At 38.3% G+C, this 15835-nt stretch overlaps 2 protein-coding genes across 3 annotated transcripts; one reads left to right on the forward strand and one right to left on the reverse strand.

Moving 5' to 3' along the window:
* The first annotated feature begins 222 nt into the window (after positions 1 to 222).
* On the forward strand, positions 223 to 8364 carry pcolceb (procollagen C-endopeptidase enhancer b). Of its 2 annotated transcripts, none has more exons than XM_046851923.1 (9): positions 223 to 407; positions 1781 to 1889; positions 3649 to 3907; positions 4366 to 4490; positions 4912 to 5048; positions 5426 to 6051; positions 6130 to 6207; positions 7557 to 7727; positions 7859 to 8364. In XM_046851923.1, the coding sequence occupies exons 1-9, from the start codon at positions 325 to 327 to the stop codon at positions 7987 to 7989; spliced, it is 1719 nt and encodes a 572-aa protein (XP_046707879.1). In that variant the 5' UTR covers positions 223 to 324; the 3' UTR covers positions 7990 to 8364. The 2 variants fall into 2 exon arrangements, with proteins under 2 accessions (XP_046707879.1, XP_046707880.1); XM_046851924.1 differs by having other exon boundaries at positions 6133 to 6207.
* Positions 8365 to 11421: 3057 nt separating this feature from the next.
* On the reverse strand, positions 11422 to 15350 carry paqr9 (progestin and adipoQ receptor family member 9). Its single transcript, XM_046852632.1, has one exon. The coding sequence runs from the start codon at positions 13924 to 13926 to the stop codon at positions 12790 to 12792; it is 1137 nt and encodes a 378-aa protein (XP_046708588.1). The 5' UTR covers positions 13927 to 15350; the 3' UTR covers positions 11422 to 12789.
* Positions 15351 to 15835: the final 485 nt, after the last annotated feature.

The raw sequence follows: 15835 nt of genomic DNA on the forward strand, positions 1-15835 counted from the left end.
ACATTATGGCAAAAATCTAAACTCCTCCATGAATTACAGACACACCGGCCCTTGATTAGGTGTGTATTTGGCTGTGAGAGCATCTCATCTTTCCATCGTTTTAAAACCAACAGCATCTGGGAGCCATTCCCACTCTTCTTGTTCCCTTAACACTCTCTTACTCTCACTCTTTCTCCCTCCTTTTTCTCTCTCTCCCTCTCATTCCACCCTTGTTCTCTCTCTCAATCCCTCTTTCACATAGCCACCCTGCTCCTTCTCCACACCCCTACAGTCTCCTCCTGTCCTGCGTCCGCTTGCACTGTCCTCTCGTGTTTGAAAGACAAGATGAGAGGTGGTGCGTGTGTGTGGTGTGTGGGCCTCCTGGTTTTAGGGTTGCGATGGACACAAGGACAAACCAACTTCACAAGGTGAGAGTGCATGTGTGTGTTTGTGTCTAAATGCATGCATTCAAAGTGCTAAAATCTATAAGTGTAGAGTTGGCAGGTTACCCTGAGCACTACTGAGCTCCAGTTCATCTTCTGTCTTAAGGAAATAAGTTTGCTGGTGTTTTATCTGCTATTAAACAGAAGTAAGTTGAGCTTGTAGTTGAGTGATGTCTGGCATACAGTATGTTTCAATCAAACCACCTGTTGTGTCAACATTGTGCCTAATCTTTAATTCTTTTTTAAACTTTATGGCACTATAATAACTTTTACTGCCCTACTAAGAGGAAAAGCCGTATTTCATTTAGTTCAGTAGATTAAATACTAACTGAAATCTGCCTAAAAGTCAGGTAGCTGTTACTTATTTAGAACATTTTTGGTTCACAGTTCAGGGTAAAAAGTCTGCCGGTATATTGATCACTAAAATTATTTATTTTTCTCTTTTGAGTTTAAAAAAAAAAGTGTATACCAAAACTCATCGTCTGAGTAAATATGTACTACCATTTCTAAAGCCAGCCACGATCTTTATAGTTTTCTTTTTTTTCTTTTTTTCTTTTTCTTTTTTTTTTTTTTTTTAAACAAATATTTGTTTTCTCTGAGTTGAAACATTAAATAACTGAAGTCTGTTTGCTGCACCTCTGCTCCAGATCCACATTCACTAAAGGAGGAGAAGCTGAAAAGGCTCACAAGTTTCACGATCCCCCAAATTATACATGGTTTCGGGTAAAACGGGGTTTAAACCAGACAAAACGACGTCCTGGTTAATTGATCTCTGCTAATAATTGTTAAATTCTCATTCTGATGCAGATGAAAGTGAATCAAAGCCAGAGATTTTTATGACCAACTGCATTTGATTACACTGAATTCCACTGTGTTTGATGTGTTTTAAACCAAAAAATGCCTTATACCTTTGCATGCATTAATCTATGTTTATGTGTATGAGAGATTAGAAAATTGAATAATAAATACATTTGAAATACATTTAAACCAGCACCTTATGTGTTTAAATGTTTTTTTTATGCTGAGATATTTAATGTGTTAAAAAGAGCGTGTGAAGGGGGAAATATACTGTCAGTGCAGTGACTGACTTCATATAACACCAATCTTTTAAAGTGGTGTGTGTGTGTGTTTGTGTTCGTTCAGCAGCCCTTCCTTAATTTTCTTGAACAGAGTGTGGCTGTTTGGCTCTCAGAGGTTTGTGTGTGTGTGTGTGTGTGTGTGTGTGTGTGTGTGTGTGTGTGTGTGTGTGTGTGTGTGCATGCAAGCCTTCCTAGATTGCTGTTCATGGTGCCAACACCATGACCATGCGGGAAGAATTTTTCTAAAAAATGTGAAAAGAAAAATCCCTCTCTTTCTAGGCCAGTTTTCCGATGTGGGGGTTTTTTAACAACAAATTCAGGCTTTCTGGCAAGTGAAGACTTCCCTGATCATTACAAACCCAACACCAAATGCACCTGGTACATCACTGTGAGTAACTGTGCACATCACAAGTGTACAAACAAATCAGACATTTACAATTTAGAAAGGCAACGAATTAAACATAAGAATCTCAAAAATGGTCCTTTCCCATTTTTTTTTTTAACTTTCATCTATTATTAAATTTGTTTTTTTTTTCTTTATACTTTCTAAAGGTTTTATTAGAGGTTTAATGCAATAATTGGTTCTTTGGGGACAGTTAAGGGTCTGTCATAACATTAAAACCACCTGCCAAATATTTTGTAGATCTCCCTTGTGCCACCAAAACATTTTTGACCTATTAAGGCATGGGCTCCGCAAGACCTCTGAAAGTGTGTTGTAATACCTGGCACTAGGATGTTAGATTATTAAATTAGCGGCCAATCATAGCTAACATTAAACTCTAGAAAGTTGTGCTACAGTAGCTATTCTGTGGGATCAGAAAAGATGAGATATCCTTCACTCTCCACACACATCAATGAGGCTTCCAGGCTTTTTGGACCATCTTTGATGGGTACTTCTTCTTCTTCTTTCGGCTGCTCCCATTAGGCTTTGCCACAGCAGATCATCCGTCTCCATACCACCCTGTCCTCTACATCTGCCTCTTTCACACCAACTACCTGCATGTCTTCCCTCACCACATCCATGAACCTCCTCCTTGGCCTTCCCCTTTTCCGCCTACCTGGTGGCTCCATCCTCAGCATTCTTCTACCAATATAACTCATGTCTCTCCTCTGCACATGTCCAAACCATCTCAAATCTTTGATAGGTACTAACGACTGCATATTGTAAATACCCCACAAGACCTGCTGTTTTGAATATGTTCTGACATCACTATTTGGTTCTCACATTTTTGCGCTTCTTTAAACGCTTAAACTTCAGTATATCCCATGTTTTGATGGTGCCCTGTATCAGGATAATCGATGTAATTTTAATGATTATGACTGATTGTTGTATGAAGGACTACCAAAGAAACACTACAACACTTCCAGCTTATTTTAAGACTGATCTGACTATCCCGAGTGACAGTTTTGTGGAATATATGTCATAGTCAATATGTTCAATCTATATTTTTGATGAATTTTCCACAACTGCAGCTCTTACATTATGGGTTGCGTCAACTGAAATTCAAATCATAACTTTATATAAATGTGCTCATCTTAGTGCATTCTATGGTAACTCACTCATGGGTACTTGTATGGTGCTTGTTCTACATAATGTATGCCTAACAATAAGTGGATTTTGTTACTGAAATGAAAGTGTTCTAAAATAACGAAGTAATCAAATTAAAGCCTTTTATAAGTAGACTTTAACTTTGTTAGATTAAAATCTTAAGTGTCAGTGCTTTGTAATAAATTTCCACCATGGGAAAGACATTGCTTTATGTTGGCAGACTGCATTTCTTTGTCTTACATTGACATTTCTGGCATTAAGCAGACACCTTTACCCAGAGCGACTATCAATTATCTCATTTATACAATTGAGAAGTTGAAGAGTAAGGGTCTTGTTTAAGCTGCAGCATCTTAGAGGTGCAGGGATTTGAACTCAATCTTACAACAGAATTCCAAAACAGTAACCACTACCACTTCCTTAAGTGTATTTAATTGTAAGAAACACATTTTTTCATATCTTTGCCTCACACTGACCCATTTAGATTTCAATGTAGGCACTAAATGAAGGCACTGAATATTTTCAGTCCTTCATTTGCCATTAAAGACACTGAAATATGAGCACACCAAAGAACAATGTTTACAGTGACTCATGCCTACAGGTTCCAGAGGGTCAGGTGGTCATGATCCAGTTCCGTATCTTTGACCTGGAGGCTGACCCTACCTGTCGCTATGACTACGTGGATGTGTACAATGGTCACTCGTACACTGTGCAGAAACTGGGCCGCTTCTGTGGAACGTTTCGGCCTGGGGCTCTGATTTCTACCTCCAACCTCATGATGCTGGAGATGGTGTCTGACTCGGGCAGGGGAGGCCGTGGTTTTCTGGCCTTCTTCAGCGGTGGAAAGCCACATGTGGATGGTTGGAAGATTTTTTTCGCTGCTCACTCAATATTGTCTGAATAAGTATGATGTCATTTAGCTTTGTTAAAAAGTTTAACATTGAATCTTTTTATTATTATGGTTAATTTAATCCATACATAGATCATATAGGAAAAAAAACACCATATGAAATGAAATCATTTAAAAAATGTCACAAAGATTACTTTTTTTTTTTAGATATAAATTCTTAGATAGTTATTTAGAGATTTCTAGAACTTTCTGATTGAAAATATATCTTCAACCATGGAGAAGTTGCCTCTTTTTTGGCCCATGTCTATTTTAGTAATTTTTTTGGTAATTTTTTAAGAACTAGTGTCTAAACTAGTGTCTAAAGCTATTGTACTCTGGTACATACACAATAAAATTACGAGATAATATTATAAACTTAAAAACAAAAGGAAAATTCAGCAAGATAAATAATTCTCTCGCTTCACACAGAGCATCAGTTTTGTGGTGGCAGGTTGTCAAAGCCTCATGGTTCAGTGAAAACTCCAAACTGGCCAGATTCTAATTACCCAGCAGGGATCAGCTGTTCCTGGCACATCACTGTAGCGACCAACATGGTGAGCTTGTTTAGCCTCACTTTACACCTCTTTCTCTCTCTGCTCTTTTGTCACCATTCTTCATTTCAGCAGTGTGAGATGATTTCATTTGACACGAGGGAGCTGTAATTAGCTTTTTGGTTTGTGAGAATGTGTGTGCATTTGGAAAGATGTGGATATACGTGTGTGAGTATGCATGCAAGCATATACGTGTATGTGCGATGCTAGAGACTAAGACTCCATTGAAGGGATATGTTTATGGAGGGAGGGAGAGAGGGAGGGAGGGAGAGAGAGAGAGAGAGAGAGAGAGAGAGATCCATAAAATCTCACATGAAAGACTCATTGTGATTAAACTTTTTGTCTTTTCTTTAATCAAATTTGGGTGTGTGTGTGTGTGTGTGTGTGTGTGTGTGTGTGTGTGTGTGTGTGTGTGATTCCCTAGGTGATTGAGGTAAAGTTTGAGAAGCTGGACCTAGAGACAGATAAATACTGTCGCTTCGACTACGTGGCACTGTTTAATGGTGGAGAATCAGACAATTCACGACGTATAGGCAAATTCTGTGGAGATGTAGCACCAGAGTGAGTCACATTAATATATATTTTAAAGTTGCTTTTACCTCACTTTTCCTTACCTGTTCACTGATACCACATAACAGGAAAGGCAGGATGTTTTCGCTTGCAGTTGTGTCAACAATTGAGTACTTGAGTACTTCTACAAAATGTATTTTTAAATATATTTCCCAGAATTTCTTCCCGAAATGTTAAACAAGAACTGTAAAACAGCTGTAATAAAAGATAAATGTCTGCATTAGTCCATATAATGCTATTTTAGGAATAGTTTGAACATGCTAACTACAGGAACGTTGTCATTATAAGTGTAAAGGTCCATTAGCTACAGATGTGGTTGATAAAGATGAGGTTGAAAAACATTATATAATCATTTCTGTCTACCACAGGCCAGTTGTGAGCAGAGGAAATGAGCTGCTGGTGCAGTTTGTGTCTGACCTAAGTTTGACAGGGGCAGGTTTTATGGCACACTATAAGAGCATTCCACGTGGTTCTCAAACCGCAACACCAACCCTGGACACTGTGCCTGGACCTAGAATTGACTCTGACTCAATTTCTAAACCTAGAACAACATCTTCACCCACAGCAAGAACTAAACCCAGACCTACACCTAAACCTAAAGCAACCCTGAAACCTCCATCTGGGCCACGGAAGCCTAAGCCTAAACCAACCAAACCTACACCTAAACTTAAGCCTACACCAAAACCTCCAGTGAAACCAACAAAAAAGCCTAAAGCTAAACCAACTCCAAAACCTAAAACTAAACCAACTCCAAAGCCTAAAACTAAACCAACCCTAAAGCCTAAAACAAAACCAACATTAAAACCAAAAGTTAAACCAAGTATTAAGCCTTTTGCTAAGTCCACAGCTAAACCAGGCACAAAGCCAGTAAAGCCCACACCTGCATCTAAAGTCCAGCCCAAACCCAAGCCTGGTGTGAAAACCACTTCGAAACCAAAGACCAATCCTGCCACTAACACAAGCACCAAGATCACCTCTACAGGAAACAGGAAATGTGAGCAGATCTAATGAGTATTTTATTCTGTATGTCTGTGTATTTTTCTTAGTAAACCTTTTTTTTTAATCCACACAGCAGTTGAGGATCCGCAGTGTACACAGCCATGTAAGAGGACCGGGACTCTTCTGACCAGCTTTTGTCCCAGCCATTTTGGTAACCTCTTTTTGTGATAATTCCTTACCGCTAAGAGGTTTATTTTAAACTGTTTGCAAAAACTGATGACAATTAGCAATTTAATGCAGTCTATGGATTAGCTCCAAAATAAACTAAATACTGACTAAATTACACTTTTACAAAATTTTAATTCATTCTTATACTTTTCCAGCTTGATTTTTAAACTAACGAGTCATTAGTGATCCTAATGTATGTCTTAAGGCAGTGGCGGGCTGTGAATTTGCTACCTGGGTCTTTAGTGAGAGCTTACCCGACTTTATCCAACTCTTAATACCACCACTATCACGTTGCGATTATAGAAACTATCAATACTATACAAAAACGCAATGTAACAACACATGGCATTACAGAGAGAGAGGCATTTTGCGTATTGAGGGTGAATAACATTTTTACTAAAGCAAGAAACCCAGGTAAGACAAATCCAAACCTCTACACTACAACTGTGCACCTACATCATCTGGAGCAGTTCAGAATCAATATTATTCTAATAACATGACAAAACATTAAACATTTTGATAAAATACATCATACTTACGAGAGATGCATACTCATAATGCATACTCATATAATTTGCAACGCTCCTCAGAGGCTGAATCCAGTGGTACCATTCGAAGGAAGTGGTAAACAAACCTAGCTACCTAGCTTCGGGGTTGGGCGACCTCTTCTCACAATGTCTAGCTTTTTTTTGAAAAGTCTGCCTTGAAAGATTTTTAACTATGTCCTAGACCAAATCAATTTCTCTTCCTCCATCAGCCATTTTTGCCGTAAAATATTCTAACTCAAATGTATTAATGTGTGCAGATCGCTACAGAGGTGTTTTGCTAGTAAAAATTGGCTGTAGCAGTTTCCCCCTGACCAACCAATCAGAGGACGGAAAAATGCTGACTTTATTGTGGGCCAGCTAGCTGACCCTGTGACACCCCTGTGAGATTTTTAATCTGATTGGTTAAAGAATCAGTCCCATTGCTAATATAGTTTAAATTACATCGGCCAGCACTACTGATTCTGAAGGCCCTGGGCAGATTAGATTGACATGGCAGCACATAGAGGCTAAAATCTTATTGAACAAATAAATCTTACATCCACATACATGTACTGGAAGCAGTGCAGCCAAGAGAAACGCTACGAAATGAAGAGAATAAACTGTTGGGAATAAATTAATACAATTACATGAAACAAATATCAGAATTTACCAATCTAAATAGCTCATAATATGCACTTTTTAAATCTATACTCCTCCTGATATTATAATACCATGTAAGTTCACTTTGCATATGTCTGGAATTACTGTAATTAAATAATGAAATACAATCATGTTCTTCTCTCAGTGTTCACCGGGAAGGTGACAGCAGTGAAGCCAATCTCCGGTGGTAGAGTTGAGGTGAATGTATACATCATGAAGACCTATAAAACAGGCAAACTTAACATTACCAGACGAGGCCCAGCTATGTCTGTCACGCTTACAGTTCCCTGCTCCAAATGCCCTGTACTGAAAAAAGGTAAAATGTGTTCATAATTCACAGATTGCATATAAATGTTTTAGTTGTTTGGTCTACAGAACAAAAAAATCTATTCTTTATTATTATTATCTATTCTTTATAATTTATTTTGCAATTCTGTATTATCTCAGGAATAAACTATGTGCTGATGGGCCAGGTGAATGAAGATGGACGTGGCATTCTGAACCCTTCCAGTTTTGTCCTATTCCATAAGCAGGTGCACGATAAAGCACTGGCCATTTTAGCTAAGAAAACATGCTAACATCATGCTATCACAATGTTGGAAACCAGTGTTGCTTTTTGAGGCAGAAAATGACAAAACAGTCATATGGTCTGAATACTAACCTAAAACAACACTTCTTTGTGACAGTTTTAACAGAATGTCCGTGAATTGTTTTGCCACTACTACAAATAAAGTGTGTATTTACCTTTAAAATATTATTCACCTCAACATGAAATACAGAAACTTAAATCTTTAAACCTTTACAAAGTACATGAGAAAAACCTTAATTATGGACATGAGATAAATATATGGTGAGCAAAATGTGGTCTAGTAATATTTGTGCTAGACAGATCACATTGTATTTTATATTTTTAAATTATACAAAGTTCTGTGATTAAAGGATTTTAACTAGGATTTCACAGTGCATTCTTTAATGTCACATCAGTTATTCAGGATTGAAAAAGGTGTGAAAAACATTGGGAAATTATAATTAAATTAAAGTATTAATGATATGCAAAAATCATATAAGTATCCAGCCAAACATTTAAATTAACTTTATGTGCAACATACGTTTTGTTACTTATCTACAACTGAAGAAGAAACTCAACTATTTTAACCTGAAATCAACTGCTGCTTTTGCTAATGAATTAATCAGAAGTAAAATTTCAGGTAAATAAACATAAAATAAACTTATGTACATAAATAAAAGAAACATTTTATAATATCTTTAGCTAAAAGCTAAATCTTCAGCTAACATTAGCAAATGAAGGATTATCTTAACATGCTTGTTTAAATTAGATGGAGGAAGACAAAAAAGACACCTCATTTTGTATATATTTTTTACTTCAACCTCTTTAAACCCTTTACTGAAGTAGCGCCAAGTTGTTTATCCTCCACCTCCATAATGCAATCTCTTAGCTTATTCATATTTAGATACATACCGATAGCTATTGTATTAAGCACACTGCAAGGCATGTAGGCCTTTCAACACTGATGAATATATGCTCTAAACTAAAATGTAAGGTAATGATATTGACATATAGCATACAGTCACTGGCTAGTGGAGGGAAGACAAGTTTTGAACCATGTTTTTAAAAGGTTTGATGTAAAGGAGTATAAAAAAATTTCTTGTGAGAATTAAGCGAGTACAAGCATTCATTTTCATTAGTACTTAAGTAAATTCTGATGATGTGAAGTGCTATTAATTAAAAATACCACATATGTTTTACCCTGGAAAAAAAATTCACATTCAAGGCATTTTTTTTTTACTCCTCAAAAATATTAGAATCTCGTGTGACCTTCAGAATGTCAGGGTCATCAGTTGTAGCTAAATGTCTCCCTCTAGCGGCAAGTGAAACGCCATGCTTACATGTTAAAATGAGGTCAAAGAAGAGGTAATGGAAAATGAATATGTCTCCTCATCATGCACCCTCGTTCATTCACTCTGCTTTCCCACACCCCTGTCTATTTTTGACATTCCAGAATCATTTTACTATACATAACATGGAACATGGAACGGTGTCATATTACTGTGAGAAAGAGAGAGTGAGTGTGTGTGTGTGTGTGTGTGTGTGTGAGAGAGAGAGAGAGAGAGAGAGAGAGAGAGAGAGAGAGACGTGTGGGAGGTTGCTAGGACATAATGCTTAGCCTCCCAGCTGTGCCTGTAACTCAGCCAAGCTGAACTCTATACTCACACGGAATATATACATACATATATATATATATATATATATATATATATATATATATATATATATATATATATATAATCTGTATGGGATGGCCCCATGCGCACACACAAATGCGCACACAAAATACACTATACAAATACACAAAAAATCTAATGCAAACATATGCAAACTTGCACATGCTCAAGGTTATCCAATGAGATTTGAATTATTTAAATTGGGAATCTCCATTCAAATGACCATCCATTCCATTCGTTTTTCACACAGCAACTGACACAAACGCTCACTAAACAGAAAACAGACCTTGTTGATCCAGCAAGTTAAATTTATTCATTTCTAATAATAGCCTTTTGATACAGTGAAAAGGAAAAACAATCTATTCATACGATTATATTATCTCTTATTCTATAGCATAATAACTATCTCAGTCATTAAGACAGAACTAGAATAATCTACATATGTAAATCATAAATACGACTGAATCAAAACCAGTCAGAAAGCAGAGCGTGTTCAGGAACGTCAGATCACAATCCTGCCTTTTTATTTAACCCTGAGAACTAGATATTATTCGAGTCTAGAGGTTCTGTAACTAAGCCTGTCGTTGAGGTTGAATCCCTTTACACCTGACACCTTTATAAGTGACAATTAAACATCTACAACTGTCTATACACTGACTTGGATCCATTCAGAGTATGTCTTTAGGGATGACATTAGCATGGAATTGATACAGACATGAACACTAATTCTATTCTCTCACTCTTTCAGTGGCATTATTTTCACATGTTTGAAGAATGAGGTCTTTCCGTCATGTTACAAAGATTGTAAGACAAAGGACAAAGCTGCAACAATGTAGTTGATTGCACACGCACTCACGCCGGACGCTAGATCATATTCTTTACAATATATTACATATATCAACTAGCAGTATCAGAGTGGGAAAGGACAGTATTCTTTCGAAGCACAAATATATTCCTGAAGAATCAGCAAAACAGAGCCTATGCACAAAGCTGGTGCTCCCACAAAATGTGCTTTGTGCATTGGCTCTGTTCTGCTGATTCTTCAGGAATATATTTGTGTACTGTTCAATTTGTGTTGTCCTTCCCTCACATACTAGAAATCATAAATGTACTATAAATAACATTTGATTCATGAAGTAGGCTACAACCTGCACTAGGAGGATTTGAAACGTCTGCTGAAATAGGACAGACTATTATATAATGTAATTTATACCACAGAATTGTTGAACTCTTGAATCTGATTGGTCACAAGGTAAGTCTTCTATAACAGCATGACACATTTTAATGAGCACGTTCTAATCATTTCTCTTTTGCATCTACTTGTATGGAAGACAGTAACATATTATAGCATATGTGAAAACACTAAACTGACTTGTTTTGCAGACATTATATGATATGAACTGGAAACAGTGGCATTCGTTTAAATATGAAAAAAAAAATGTAACTGGTAACAAACTGTGGTATAAGTGGTATAAAACATTTCGAGAACATGCTTCATTGGAAAATATTTAGCTTTTAAGTGGCAACGGTGCTCCATGTAGCACCACCCTGGTGTTGATCATTTTCCTAGAACAGCACATATACGTTATCTTGCACGATATATAGAAAATCACATTTTGTTGAATTTCAATCTAATATACTGTTTTTTTTTCTTAAAGAATAAGTACATGACATGTTTCATTCACCACTGACTTGTCAAGTAATAAATGAATGAAACAAATATAGCAGGCACATTCATAATTAAAACGTACAGACATTGGTTACTTTCTTTTAAATTGTGCAAAATTTACTCACTGTAACAGCTAATGGCAGGGCTACTCTTTACAGTCTGCCATAAAGCTATCATTGATGTTTTAGCCAGACATAACATAGCATTAGATTACATTAGACTGTTAAAGACAGATTTATGACAGAATGCTGAGTAACGTGCAGTAACTGTTATACGCACCAAAACCTGCATTCAGGAAGCATTAACATTGAAGAGATTTTTTCTTCCCTACATACATGTACTGACACACAGAAGCGTGTAAGAAGGGAATCTGATTTTAGGTGTGCAATCTTGCACTGGAATTAATACTTTACACAGGCTGCAACAAGTCTAGCACTGACATCTAAGCACTTAATTGTCACAGTGGTATATTTTACGCTTTCTTTTAGGTTCAAGTAATATTAATAACCAGCTGCAAAAAGTAAGTGATGGAAAGAAGGGCGGAGGTTTGATGTCTACAAGGTAAAAAGGTAACATTAATCATGGTAATAGTAATTAAGTAAACAACAGGCAAAGCACTCAGTCACTGAAATGCCCTTTAATGCACCACTTTCTAAAAGCAGCTGGTTAAATGTGCAAATTCAGCTCACTAATGGGAAACCCTGCTAAAAATCATGTTGATATGTCTAAGAAACAATATTATGGCTTCTGCTTCATCATCATCATCATCTGATATTGAACTTAGAAACTTATCACATCCCTTTTTTCCTCAGTATAAACAATGCACATAAAGCCATGCATAGGTTCCAGTATTATATAAGCAAAGATTTCATTTTTATGCTTATCCAGTAGCACGATTTTTTTTTGTATAACTTACTAGAACATGTAGAAAATGTAAATATATTAGTTTCATGTTAATAAGCTTTCAGTTGCAGAGATTTCAGACTGAAATTATAGATGCTTTGAGATCTGGGGTAAAAAGTGTGTACAATAAAATTTTGCATCTGTTGTGGCTGTTCAGTTCCTTCACTTCCTGTTTACACGTTGGAGGAAGTGGGTATGTGTGCGTGTGAATGTGTTTGTAAGAAATACCAGAAAAAGTATAAGCAAGTCCCTGCAGGAGATTCGGAAAGCCTTACATGCTTGTTTGTGCTAGTGAATCCCCATAGGAATTAATTATTGGCTTATTCTTGAACACTCTTTAAGGTACTTCTGTATGGTAACCTTAAACAGACAAAAAAAAAATAGCCACACCACCCCAAAATTTATATAAAATTATAACTAGTTGCTTTGATTGTAGAATCCCAGACTGAGAAATAGCTAAATAAATCAAACTTGTCCTGTGTGATTGACTCATTGTTACTGTCAGCAAAATCAATAAATCTGTTTACCCAAAATATATATGTGCCTCTGGCTATGGTTCCACTCAGTGTGCCTTCAGGCCTTTCTGCACAGGACCATAAGTCTGGTATGCACACCACCCAAACCACACAATAATAGTAGCTATACACCCCTGTAGAAGCAACATTAGCCCAAAGGTTGAGCAGATGGTCGGTCCAGAAATCAGGAGATTTGTGGTCGGTGCTATGACCAAAGTAGGGTGAAGCAGCAGGGCGCGAATCTCTGCCTTGATCATATGGAGCTCATCCAGGATGGAGAGGAAGGTGCAGCAGTGGAACCACTGGTGACTGTGCCCCCAGATGTCAAACTTTCCTGGAGAAAAGCGTTCTGGGATCTTGCTAACGTTAAAGGCTGCAGACACCACCAGCCAAAAGCAGTGGCGATAGAAAAAAGTGGCCATTGTAGATGATGGATAAGAAGAAGGCGTTTGAGAGGAGGGTGGATATGATGAGTTGAGGAGCCGGTAGAAAATCGGTGTGGACGAAATGAAGAAGGGCAGAAGGAACACAAGGGTACGTACAGCATAGCGGTACTTCCTCCAATGCTGTCTGGTATTGCAACAAGTTAAGACACAGATGATGGCCACCAGGCAGGAACAGGGGATATATAAACTATCAAAAAATGGGAAATGCAGGAGAGAGAAAAAAGAGTTGGAAGATGAAGCTGAGATAGGCTCCTCTTTCCTCTCTGGCTGTTTCTCTGACACATTATTTGTCCCAATCCCAAACTTTGGTATCCCTGCCTGTGGGTGGATGTAGTAGTAGTAAGCCAAAGAGGAGCCAACGGTATAAGCACTGATGGTTCCGTAATCCACAAAGAAGCAGATCTCTCTGACAATCAGTGACATGGAGTTGAGCAGATGAGCCATACTGCTGGCCAGCAACAGATAGAAAACCCCAAAGAAATAGGTCCAGGCTGGGTAAAAGAAGGGCTCTCCAGGAGCAGGGGCACCTTCCCACTCAAATATCTCCATGAAGTGAAAGGCAAAGATAAAAATCGGGAGGAAGTGAGTCCAGAAGTTTCCGGTCTCATTGGTGGGCCGGAATGCAGAGGCCAGGCACTGTAGGAGGCTGTAGTCAGGGAAGCGGTAACCTGACAAAATGAAGCTCTCCGTCACTCGTTGTGGAACATCAGTGTTACGAAGGAGAGGTAGCGACCACATGGCTGAACGTCGTGTCTCGGACTTACTAGTTGACTGGTTCGATACAGCACTTCACAGTAGTTTGTGTCTTGTTCTTGTCCTCCATCTTGTTCATGTTCTTCATGTGCATGTTTTATGAATCATATTCACAAAATTGGTCAGTTTTAGCAGCAACTCAATTCAAGTCCATTGCTTACTTCACCTTCTTACTCGAGTGAAACAAGGTGGCAGGTAAATAATTCAGCAGAAATGTCACTCGGACACAATTCTAGTCCATTGAAAGCAGATTGTTTGTGTGCAACATAGGATCTATACCTGGCCAAAAAAAAAAAAATCTTAAGTGCAATTAATTCTCACTTTATGCAATGAAACTGAAATCTTCTACCTCAAGCTGTTCCTTTTGGTTCAAGACAGACTATAAAAAAGAAAAAAAGAGGTTAATGTTTTATCTCTTCAGAGCAGAGACTGGTCCTTATCAGTGTGAAGTTAATTCTGTTGAGGTCTGGAAGTTTTCAGTCACATGTCGCAGTGTGAAAACGAGAAGCAAGAAGGTTCTCCTGGGATCCCGTCTATGTTCTGTAGCTCCTCATGTCCTGACCAGGAACTGTCCACATAAAACTCGGTCATTCGGTGTATGTGCATTAAACAGATGCACAATCAGATCGTCTTTTATTCATTATGAGCTTGTGCATAATTCATCATCTATTTTTGGCTCGGAAAGAAAAGGAGAGACAGTCGAGCGGATGCTCGGAGCACGAGTCAAGTGCGGCTCGATTATTTCAACTCGCTCGGATACCTCGATATACATCCATCAAAAGGGCAGAAGACGATGTGGGGTGATTTCTCTCGATTTTTCAATTCATCCAGCATTAGTTGGTTTAATGGCGCTACTCAATCGGTGTCCTTGGTGTCCGCACCGTCACGCGCTTAATCCCCGGCGATCTCTTTTCCACCTAAGACATCGAGTTCACATTGATGGAAACCGGAATGCTCACTACAGGATTATATACGCTCGCAGTCACACGCTGTTCAAAAAAAAGGTAACACAAAGAAAGCAGCGAGAGCAGAAAGAAGAGAACCGGGTCGCCTCGAGCGTGAGCAGAATGTCGGTTGGTTGCGGTGAAGCCATGCGCAGTGTAGCGCTGCTCCTCTTCCTTTTCCCCCACACCGTTACTCAGCCTTATATCAATCCTGAATCCCCTTCCTGACACCTTACTGCAGGAACAGAGCTTATCAGCCACACAAAATCTGCCTCGTCATCAGTCTTCTCTCTGTCTCTTATATCTGACCCTGCACTTATATTACCCTGAAAACTTTCCCTTGTACAATACGTGTTCACACTAATCAAACGCTTTCTTTGAAGTCAGACATTTTTTTTCTCCATACATTTATAACTTCTTTTCAACCTTTTCCACTCCATTCATTCAATGTATTAGGAATTTGGTATTATGCATGCACATGCATGTCACCCTGATTTGCATGTCATTATGCCCACACTCAGGAAAGCCAATAAGCAGCTGAGGTAAATGCTCCGAGGGCGGGGCTTACTCTCTAGCCCCGCCCCTGTCGAGTGGGGTTCTAAAGTGCTGGCCACGTGACAGGTGACCCTGTGGTTGAGCTGTCAAACAGCCCTGCCATTAGTAATACCCTGGGCTGGTCCTGCTGCTGCTCCATTAGCCAGCTGTGCTCTGAGAAGCACAGGGTCACACTGCAGAAGTCTGGCCCATTAACTAGTCTGTGCAATCGTGCATAAATTGGGATTTTTTTCTGGTCTGGTGTTTAGCCGACACTTCCTCCTTTTTACTGTAAACTCAAAGTTTAATTATATGCAATATTGTTCCTTCTTTTTCATTATAACCTTTTCAGGATATAGTTGCTTAGTTCATCTGCCTCTATCATCCTTTTAGACTGAAAGAGGATCTGATACCTC

The sequence above is a fragment of the Silurus meridionalis genome, chromosome 6 (assembly GCF_014805685.1).
Source record: "Silurus meridionalis isolate SWU-2019-XX chromosome 6, ASM1480568v1, whole genome shotgun sequence".
NCBI lineage: Eukaryota > Metazoa > Chordata > Actinopteri > Siluriformes > Siluridae > Silurus > Silurus meridionalis.